At 43.7% G+C, this 11,445-nt stretch overlaps 1 protein-coding gene across 1 annotated transcript; it reads right to left on the minus strand.

Moving 5' to 3' along the window:
* Positions 1 to 336: 336 nt before the first annotated feature.
* Positions 337 to 744, minus strand: EDARADD (EDAR associated via death domain). Its single transcript, XM_068983082.1, has one exon. The coding sequence runs from the start codon at positions 742 to 744 to the stop codon at positions 337 to 339; it is 408 nt and encodes a 135-aa protein (XP_068839183.1).
* Positions 745 to 11,445: the final 10,701 nt, after the last annotated feature.

Raw genomic sequence — 11,445 nt, forward strand, 5'->3', positions numbered from 1 at the left:
TTAAATTAAAACAGATGTGCAAAACTAAAGGAAATTCCACCACCAAAAACATACCCGACCCCTCCACAAAACTGCCAGCTCTGGGGAAAACCAGTGTCCATGGCTCCGGGCCCTTCTCCTAAACCTGGGAAAGAACAGAGTCAGGACTTCCCCAGCAGTCCAGTGGTTAAGACTCCACGCTCCCAGGGCAGGCACCATGGGTTCGATCCCTGGCTAGGGAACTAAGATCCTGCACGCAGCACAATGTGGGAAAAGGGAAGAAAAAGAACAGATTCACATTGCTCCTTAAACTGCGCGTGTTTCAGTGTCCGAGAGGCCAATGAGAAGGAGCCGAGGCTAGAAGTTCCTGGGGTGCTCTCCACGCCCCCGCTTGGGCCACTCCTCGTCCACCCACCTGCGCAGCACCTTCTCCACGTCGGCCCGGTGGTACAGCCGGCAGAGCTCCATCAGCTGGCCCACCGTCCTCTGACTGTTCCGGAGCAAGAACTCCAGGGTGGGGCTCTGCGGGCGCTGCTCCAGGAAGCACAGCTCGTCGTAGGGCATGCCCCACTTGCTTGCAAAATTCCTCCAGTTTTTGACTGTTGGGTGACAGGGATCCAGCTTTATCCTGATCACATCTAGTAAGTCCTGGTCATTGAGCAAGTCGCTGATGGTGGGGACTTGGAGCGAACAGGAGGGACAGGAACAGGTCTCTGTGCAGGACACATCCTTGCTCACATCTGCAGGGTAAAGCACAGGGTACATGTGTCAGCAAGAGGCCCCGGACACATGCTTATCTGTTCAGTTCTTTATTTTCCTACTGAATTGCTCATAGCATCAGGGTGAGCACAGCATCTATTTCAGGATACTCACTTCTACATATTCACCAATAACGCCTTGTTCTTTGTGGTCAAGAAGAGCTGCTCTGCTGGAAGTGGTGGCAAGACTTTATAAAGCCAGTGTTCCTTTCTGAGACTGTCTGTCTCCCCAGGCTGTGCATTTGTGAGCCTGCCGGCCAGAGAAGGGCTCCAAAAAGCAGAGCTCACTCCATGGGCAGAGAGCCAGTCCAGGGGGGTTGGACTCAGCCATCCCAGGAGAAACCAGCCCATTCTCACCTGTTCCTCAACCCTCTTGCCCCTTTCAAATTACAAGTCAGCCTTGTCAGCTTTTTAAGGTCAAGCACAGCATGTCAGAGTGTAAAGTATTACACAATTCTTCAAAAGGTCTTTATTTTTAAAAAAAAAATACATGCACAGCCCCAAACTGGAATATCCACTCCAAACGCATATTTGAAAATGAGTGATAACTGATAATGCCAGACTTTCAGATTTATGGCTACCTTATCATGGCTTTGCCTTTATTTATGGTTTTGTCTTTTTTTTTTTTAACACATAGGGCTGCCTCTGAAGTGGAGCCAATACCCTGAGGTGTGTGCAGTAGGCTGGGTGAGTGGGTGACTTTGAGCTCAGCCTCCCCAAGAAGGGGGCATCCCTGGTGGCTCAGATGATAAAAAAAAAATCTGCCTGCAATCCTGGAGACCCAGGTTCGATCCCTGGGTTGGGAAGATCCCCTGGAGAAGGGAATGGCTACCCACTCTAGTATTCTTGCCTGGAGAATTCCATGGACAGAGGAGCCTGGCAGGCTATAGTCTATGGGGTCGTGAAGGGTCGGACATGACTGCTTTCACCAAGAAGAGCAGCCCCAGCACAGAGGAAGGGGCCACCTTCCCATGCGTCATCTCTGGCCTCCCTGCAGGATCTGCCATGTGAGCAGAGGATGAAGCTAGTAGGTAAGCAGTAAATAGGTTAGAGGGAAGAGGTTAGTAGGCAAGAGACAACTCAGAGTACAGGTGTAAGCGGGGTCTGCACAGCAACCCAAGTGAATTAAAACTCTGCAACTGCACTGAATTTCCTAGCCCCTCTCACTGGGAATATTTAACCATCAAAGGCGACACTAAAGATCACTGGCTTGGAAAATTCTGGGAGGTTATGATGCCTTTTTCTACACTGAACTGTGTGGACTGCCCAACTTAAGAAAGTAAAACATTTGGAGAAAAGAAAAAAAAAAGGAATCACTCTGGTTATTATAAAATTGAGAACTAGAAAATTTGAGGCAAATACAAAGTAAAAGATAACAAAAACCATGAGAATTATGCTCATACTCTGACCTACTAATACAACTTCTGAGAATCCAGCCAAAGGAGATCCTCTAAAATATGTATGTAGTGGAACATTTTTTTATTATAGTCTTACTCTTATTATACATTTAAAAAAAACTTAAAATAAAAGTTAGGGGACTAGTGAAATAAATTATTGTTACTATTTGAAGGAATATTATTTAAGAAATTATGAAAACTATATAGCAACCTAGAAAATGTGTGTGCTGTCATGTTAAGTGAAAAATGCGAGATGTAAGGCATTTATGTGGAGAAGGAAATGGCAACCCACTCCAGTGTTCTTGCCTGGAGAATCCCAGGGTCAGGGGAGCCTGGTGGGCTGCCGTCTCTGGGGTCGCACTGAGTCAGACATGACTGAAGCGACTTAGCAGCAGCAGCAGCAGCAAGGCATTTATGTACTCTGATTAAAACCATGGGAAAAGTATCTGTTAATATTACCGTGGAAGGAAATGTACAAAAGCAATCATAGCTTCTGTGGTTAACGTAGGATTATGTTTTTATTTTCCAAACTTTCTCAGTGTGTATGTCAGGGTGTGCTCAGGTGTGAGCTGTGTGCTTAGTCGTGTCCGACTTTTTGCGACCCCATGGGCTGTAGCCCACCAGGCTCCTCTGTCCATGGGATTCTCCAGGTAAGAATACTAGAGTGTGTTACCACGCCCTCCTCCAGGGGATCTTCCTGATCCAGGGATGGAACTTGTGTCTCTTGCGTTGGCAGGCAGAGTCTTTACCACTGCACCACCTGGGGTTATGCTTCTATTTTCCAAACTTTCTCTAGTGGTGTTTATATTCCTACAATAATGAAACCCATGTATTACATGAACAAACATATTGTTCAGCACTGAGCTGACGTATTATCGCAGCAACCCTCCTCTTTGCCAAGCTTCACTTACCCCTTTGAGGCCACCTCTTCCTACCTTCCCCATGATTTGTTTCGTCAAATACCTCCTTTCTTTTCCCTCACCTCCAGACATCCATCTCTACTGATTCTCTTTCCTTTCTCCACAGATAGGTATATAGCTCCTCTATCATAAAAAATAAGAACCTCAAACTGCCACTCTCTGGTTTATAATTCACTGAAGGACTTTCTATTACTCTTCATTTCCTTACTGTTTTAAAAATATTTGTTATTATTTTTTGGGGCTACACCACATGGCATATGGGATCTTAGTTCCCCAACCAGGATGGAACCCACACAACCTGCAGTAAAAGCTCAGAGTCTTAACCACTGGACTGCTGGGCAAGTCCCAATTTACTATTAAACTTCTAAAAGGAGAAATCAAAACCTGTTGCCTACAATGCCTCACCATGTTATTAATCTTTACTTTCTTTGGCTTTGAGCAGCATGTGACCAGCCCCATTCTTGCCAACCCTGTAGAGACCAGACCCAGTTCCCCATGCCCCACCTGCAGACCAGAGTCCAGTTCTGATGGGGTAGATAAATCCAGAGAAGCAGATACCCACCTGGCTTGGAGGATCTCCTGGACCCCCTGCTGCTGCTAATGCCCCCATCACATCACACCCCTTGGGCGTGCCTGCCTCCAGAACTGAGCCCAAGACTCTTGTGCCCCTTTGAACACTGTCTATTGCACTGAAGACTTCCGAGAACTCAAGCCCCTTATCCCCAAGCACATCCTACCTTGTCCCGGCCACATCCCTTTTCTTGTCTGCCAGACACACTGCGATCCCAGCCTGTCTCACTGCCAAGTCCCTGGGAGTTACAAGGAGGTGCTCTAGTCTTGTTCTTAGCCCAAAGCTTTCCTCTTCTGCACCGTGTCCCTTTGGTCTTCTCCGCTCCCAACCTCTACAAAGATCTCCCACTAGAATGGAAGACCCTTTCTTTTTGCATCTGCAGGATCTAATACAGCTCTTGACACACAGCAAACACTTAATCAACAGGGATTGAGTGAATAAATGAATGGCCAACCCTGCCAGCTCATCTGGGCTCCAGAACTGACTACTAGAAAGCGTCTCTTGATGTTCAGATGACATCTCCAACTCAAAGGGCCCAATACAGTACTTATATTTCTCCTACTGTGCACCCAAAGCATCTCAAGTCCCCTCATGTCACCTGCAATTCTTCAGCATCCTTACAGACTTTTTTTCTCTATCCAACCAGTTACCAGGGTCCCAATCTCCCCTGGAAGCTCTCCATACCTCTCTTCCCATCTTATTTCCCTTGACTTCCTTGAATATAATCTGGGCTCCAGAGAAGGGGGACTACTCACTTCCTGAATAGACAACCTGTATTTTCTTTGTTTCAAAGTTTAATAAAATGAAAAGGAAAAAAATACAAGCTCAGTGTAGAACATTAAAAAATTATATTCAGTTATGAATTTTGTGTAAACTTGAACATCGAGGGTTTCCCCATAGTTGCATGACTATGGGTAACAATTTGATGCAGACCCTTACGTCTAAATTTTTGGCCACCTCTTTAATTATCTCTCCAGTAATGGGACTATTAGGCTGAAAAGTATGACCATCTTAAGGCTAACAGTGCTTTCCAGAAATAAATGTTGTACCAATTTACACTCCAAACAGAGAATGGTGATGGTGCATATCTCAGCTGACCTTTGTTAGCACCAAGTAACACTTAAAAAAATATCTGTCAATTGCATAGGTGGAAAATAAAGATTTCCTCCATGACTTTTCTGATGTTTTCTCTCTGATTAGTTATCTCTCTTCTTTCTCTCTCCCTCTCACTGAATTCCTCTCACTGAAATTCCCCTCAGCTACTGAACTTATCTATCCTATGAAACCCACCTCAGAAGCACCCCTTCATTAAAACCCCTGGCTCTGCCTGCAATGCCGTCTCACCCAGAGTCTCATCGTTGTGTTGGCATCCCTGACTTTGCCTTGCAGGGAGATATTCCATATGATCTTTGTTGTTGCACCTTCAGGGCCCTGAAAAAGGATCCACATCCTTCTGCAATGTGTACACATCTTAGAGTTCTAAAATGTTGAATTCCATTTCTGTGTAACATAGTGAGAGTTATTCTTCTGTTCCATTAATAATGGTGTGGTGTATCTGGAAGTAAGACTTTAGCTCCATGACGGGACAGACATTTATTTATAAAGAGCTTTCTAACATTGAAGGTGGCTTTTGCATACAAGGGGGAAACTGTGCAATTTTCTTTGCCCTTATTTAAAAGTTGAGTCAGAATCCAGGGAACTCAAATTGGGGCTCTGTAACAACCTAGAGAGGTGGGGTGGGGTGGGAAGTGGGACAGAGATTCAAGAGGGACCCATATGTACACCAATGGCTGATTCGTGTTGATGTAGGGCAGAAACCAACGTTAATACTGTAAAGCAATTATCCTTCAATTAAAAATAAATAAATTAAAAAAATAAAGGTGGGTATACAGGAAAAAAGTAGAGTCAAAATAATAATCTGTCAAGTAGAAAAACAAACAGTTTACCAAAGGGTATGTATAATTCAGTTTTTGTAAAAACAAAATAATACAGTCATTTTTATCCACATAAAGCATATATTATACACACATTCATGGGCATAGGAAAAATCTAGAAGTATGCATAAAAATGTTAACAATGGATGGTCCTAATTTTCTATAGTTACTATGTTTGTTTGGATACTTAAAATATATTTTTTAAATGTCACAGAAAAATAAACAATTTATATCTCTAAGTCCAGAATGAAATGTATTGCTTTCTGAAGGTCTGCCCTGTATTACCTCCATAAGACTCAGGGTTTTAGCAATGTTTTCTGCTTTGGTGTCAAGAAGAATGAAAATCGTTACGGTTTCTGTGAAGCTCCTCTAAGCCTTCTAGTGTATGAGAAGCTTCTGTTTCTCTGAACACCACCACCATCCATTTATCAGTTTGTTTTAAAAGCATGATGTGTCAAAAATCTATTCTTTCCTTTTTTATTTTCAATGACACACATGTTAAGCCATTTTCCCAACTGGAATCTACACAAACTGCCAACAGTCATGAATTTAAAGTTGCCTTTTGAATCATAAACTATAATTAGTTCTCTGAGGATTTAAGCAGACAAACTTTTTTTTTCCCCTATGAAATACATTTTGTCCTGCCCTACTGTAAACACCTATCATGTATTCGTGTGCACGCAAGGAAAGAATGGCTGATGCTTTGGGCTAAGAAAAATCATGGGAAGAGAAACATTTAGAACCAAAGAAGTTTTCCTAAGAAATGGGGGGGGAAATGGGATTATTATTAGATGCTACCCAGTGGTAAGCTCAGGATATCCGTACAGGAGAAACTCAAAAACTGTTTACTAAATGAATGAATAAGAATTGTTTTTTCTCCTCCAGAGACAAGATAGGTTTCTTATTACTGTGTGATGCATTTTAGGATGTGAAGAGACAATTACTAGCAAAGGAAAGAGAATTTACTGGTGTCTGTTGGCTGTTAACAGAAAAATACAAAAGACAGATTGATTCTAGATTTGGGGGAAGGAAAGGAGAGTGTTATTGAGGAGAGAGAAGTCAGTTATGTATAAAAATTCACTTAGATTCTCTAACAAGTAGGTTCCTTGCTTGTCATGTTTTGACACTTGACTTGCATATTTTCCACTGATGAAAAACAAGAACGGATTGCACCATTAATTCATAATAACTTCTTAGAGGCCAAAACCCTGGAAGGACTTGCCTTCTGTAAGTTTAGTCTGAGTCCTGGCTTGAACTAAGGAAGAATTTATCAGTGGAGGAAGGGCCAAATTTCTCAGTGATTTTTATCATCACAGTAACTGTCATTTATTAAATGCTTAATATATAACTGGCCCTGCACTGTGCCCTTTTATATCAGGAGTCCCAAATTCTGGGATCTTATGCCTGATGATCTGAGGTGGAGCTGATGGAATAATATTAGAAATAAAGTACACAATAAGTGTAATATACTTGAATCATCCTGATACCATCCCCGACTCCCACCCCAGGATGGTGGAAAAACTCTTTCACAAAACCAGTCCCTGGTGCCAAAAAGGTTGGGGACTGCTGCTTCACATGCATAATCCTGAGTCAGCTGCATCAGACGGGGCTCCCCAAACCCTGGTGCCCCAGCTTTCCAGGGCTTGACTGCTAAATGGCATTTAATATCCCTGGACTTCAGACTCCTCATCTATCAAATGGAGATGATAATATAATAATTCTTATATCTCATGAATTAAATGAGATGAATGATGTGAAAGCATTCTTGTCAAGTCTTATGTAAATGTTATTTAAGGGTGTTAGGTTTTACAATTTTTTTTTAAGTAGAATGGGAGGGGGGAAGAGTGTGTCATTGTGTCATCTGGCCTCTGCTGAGACCTCCCAGCCCCTTCCCTTTTCAAGTGCTCTTCACTGCCCACCCTTGTCCCTGGAACATATACTCCACCCTGGCTCAGGACCTTTGCACCAGCTGGGTCTTCCCCCTGAAGTCCTCCTTTCTCAGATCTCCACATGGCTGGCTCCTTTGCACTGTTCAGATCTTGGTGCACCTTCTTAGCTAACACAGCATCCTTTCCTTGCAGGCAAACCCCACTGTACACTCATTTATTTTCCTCAAGGCACCTACCACCGTATGTAATTACTTCTGTTTATTGTCTGTCACTCCCAACTAGTATATAAGGTCTAAGAGGAAAGGGACTTAGATGTCTAATGTCTCCACTTAATTCCAGGCACACAGTAGGCACTCAATAATGTTTGCTGAGTAAATCTACTTAATGAAGAACATGACACAGAGAATCAGAAACTTCTGGACAGCATATGAAGAGTTATCTAGAAAGTTTCAGACAAACTGAAAGGTTTCTTGTGCTGAGTATATACAAGGCAGAAGAAGGGTGACTGGTTGCTACAGAGAAGGAGTACACTATGTACCACAGAGAGAGCCTCATGAGCTTTAGAGGCATGCTGACCAACTATCGATACAAGCTGACGCTGTGCAGGCATGCAGCTTGGACAGGTTACTCAGCTTGCTACGGCCACGTCCTCCCTCTCTGAACAACTGAGAGGACTGGATTTCATAAAGTTGTGGAGAGGATTAAGTGAAGCCATCCCTTAAAGCCTTATCCTAGTTCATGGTAGTTGGAGAAGGCAGTGGCACCCCGCTCCAGTACTCTTGCCTGGAAGATCCCATGGGCGGAGGAGCCTGGTGGGCCGCATTCCATGGGGTCGCGAAGAGTCGGACACAACTGAGCAACTTCACTTTCCCTTTTCACTCTCATGCATTGGCGAAGGAAATGGCAACCCACTCCAGTGTTCTTGCCTGGAGAATCCCAGGGACGGGGGAGCCTGGTGGGCTGCCGTCTGTGGGGTCGCACAGAGTCGGACACGACTGAAGCGACTTAGCAGCAGTGCAACAAAGCATTAGTAGCTGCAGGTGAGGAACCATAAGAGCGGTAGTTCTCAGGGCTTTCCTGGTGGTTCAGTGGTTAAGATTCTGAGTTTTCAGTGCAGGGGTGTGGGTTTGATCTCTGGTTGGAGAACTAAGATCCCATGCATGCCAGGCATGGGTGAATAAATAAAGCAGTAGTTCCCAAACCTTGGCTAAAGATGGAACTCTCTGCCCCCGCCCCACCCCACTCTCCCCCAGGGAGATTACCAAATCCTGATGTCTGGTTCCACCACCAAGATCCTTATTTAACTGGTCTGGGGTACAGGCCGGGCACGGGAAGTTTTCTAAGCTCTCTTGGAAATTCTCATGTGCAGCAGGGTTGAAAACCATTGCCTTAAACCATATCTACTGAGGAAGTTCTCAATCAGATGGGCCAGCAAAAGTAGATTCTTTGAAGAATACAGTGTGTGGTTGGTGATTGGGAGTTTGTGGATAATATTTCCGCACACTCACAAGCAGAAGAATGGGTTTTCCTAGGGTTTTTTTTTTTCCCCTTCCTCCACTGTTCTTCATCTCACACACCTTTTACATCACACCTTAAAGAAGAGTTCAGAAATCAAGCATGCTCAGTGACAAGGTATGTCCATGTCATTTCAAACAAAGTAAGAAACAGTTCACGTCCAGAGATGCAGTACTCTCAAGCTGGCGGCTGGCAGACCATAAAATGCTGGTCAATTAACAGTTAATTGTGAATTGGAACAAGATGCAGAGCTCACAAGGGTCGTGATTGGCTGAGCCTGGAAAATGGCTCCAGTCGGGGTGCTGGCAGTGGATCACAGATTGACTTAATGCGTCTCCCTGCAGGGGAGGTGCCGTTTTATCTTGCACACCCTGGCTTTTCGGGAGCTATTACCACACAGGTGTTTCCCTCCACAGCGCTCAGTGCCACTGCGGGCTCTCAAATCATTTACAATAATGTTCCCCATGATGACCAGGTCTTCAGTTGGCACGAACAATTAAATAGTAAACATTTTATACCGGCAGCTTCGCAAATAGCAAAACATGTCCTATTCTAGAATAACTAAAATAACTCCTGGGTGTCTATAAATTATGAGATTTGGAAAATAGCAGCAAGTGTCAAAGTACTGTCAAATACTTCCATAGTTATGTTTGTTAATGGTGTAAATTCACGCTTTTTTCTGCGTGTAATTTCTAACACGGCTAGAAATAAACATATTTAAAATGCCAGTTTACGGCTTTGCGAGATCACTGGGGTGCGTGCATACCACATGACTCATCAGAGGTAGTTATTTGCTCTGAGCTCGAAAATGGTGAAGAATTATTTTTATCTACTAAGAAACTGACCCCAGGGCTTTTGGTGGGTGTTTGATCTCTTAACCAAAGGGAAAAACAATGTGATTTCATTTTCCCTCTCTGAAACACCCTTTTAAGTAGACATCAAGTTGGCAGCAGCGCTAGGAAATCTAACTGACAAATTGGATGGATCTTGGCAAGTAAATCACACTGGGCCACTCTGTCATCACACAAAACTGAGGCATAGAAGGTATGTTTAAAAACAAAACAAAACACACATATAAGAAAGGACCCAGGTTAAAATTTAGCAGAGAATTTTACGTGAGCTTGCATTCTGAAATTACGTGACACAACGTATTTACTGTCACTGTATAGACCTCAGCTGAAGAAAAAAGAAAATATTTTTGCACATTCACTTCTACAGGGAAATTAGGTTTGGAAGAGGCAAGTGCTGAATTATGCAAGGTGGTCAGAAAGTCAAGTCTTGAAAACCTGGCAACTGTGAAGAGGTAGGGAGGGAGTCATGGTCCAAGTGATATTAGTGCCACCAGAGGGGAGAACAAGAGGTTATTATTTGTTTTTTCGGTTTTTAAAATTATTTATTTGTTTTAATTTCTGTAGTTTACAGAATTGACATATCTCTTTTTTTATATCATCTTCCTCTTGCAGCATGTGGGATCTTAGTTCTCCAACCAGGAATTGAACCTGTGCCCCTTGCATTAGGAGCGCAGAGTCTTAACCACTAGATTGCTAGGTAAGTCCCTAGAAAAGGTTTTTAACTTTCCAATTTGTGAGGAGTTTTTTGTTTGTCTGTTTTTTATAGCTGAGTCATACTCTTTTAAAGCCCAAATGTTTTCATTTTGAAAAACTGCATGGAAACATTGTGAAACTTCTATGACTCCTGGGGGCTGGCTTCTATACTCAGTGGTTCTGTGAGGGGGCTTTATTTTTCTGGCAGTAGCTGATTCTGAACTGTATTCTTATTCTCCCCTTGACTACAAACTGTCAGCTGTCATTTCTCACTCTGGTTGAATCCCTCCTTTTATCTTAGAGCCTTCCATCCTCCACACGTTGCTTACTTTAACTAGATATAAACTGGATGGCAGATAACTAAGGTTTTCAGATTTTAAGAATTAAATAAAAGCCAGGCTCTGAGTTAAGTAAGGCTAGACCAAGGGCCTGATTAGGGGAAAGTAGCAAGCATCTGCAAAAAGTGTTTCAATGGCTCAAAGACTGTCTGGGGGAAGTGGGTGGACTTTGGCTTTGTTCTAGCCTGAGACTCTGAGCTGGAAGTCTGACCTTCACCCCCCGGGTATGACACTCCAGCATCTGACATGCGCGCTACGTAGGCGATGGGTCTGGCCAGTAGGGAGGCAGCGTGGTGCGGTGCTGGTGGTGGCGGCGGGGTGGGTGGTCAGGCCAGGCCTGGGGCTTGAATCCCACTCAGGACCTGTGTGATGGAGCGCCAGTCACGTGACCAGAGCCAGTCATGTGACCCGGCGCTACTTCTGTTGTATCCACCTGGTGAATAGCTGAACCCACAGAGCTGTCATTAATGCTTTTTTCTAAGAGCATCTCTAAAAAGAGAAGACTCATTGGAAAAGACCTTGATGCTGGAAAAGATTGAGGGCAAGAGTAGAAGCAGCAACAGAGAATGAGACGGTTGGATGGCATCACTGACTCGATGG

The sequence above is a fragment of the Capricornis sumatraensis genome, chromosome 10 (assembly GCF_032405125.1).
Source record: "Capricornis sumatraensis isolate serow.1 chromosome 10, serow.2, whole genome shotgun sequence".
Lineage (NCBI taxonomy): Eukaryota > Metazoa > Chordata > Mammalia > Artiodactyla > Bovidae > Capricornis > Capricornis sumatraensis.

Bases quoted from the DNA above. Each gene is read 5' to 3' on its own strand.
- EDARADD (XM_068983082.1), bottom strand. From the start codon at position 744: ATGTACCCTGTGCTTTACCCTGCAGATGTGAGCAAGGATGTGTCCTGC.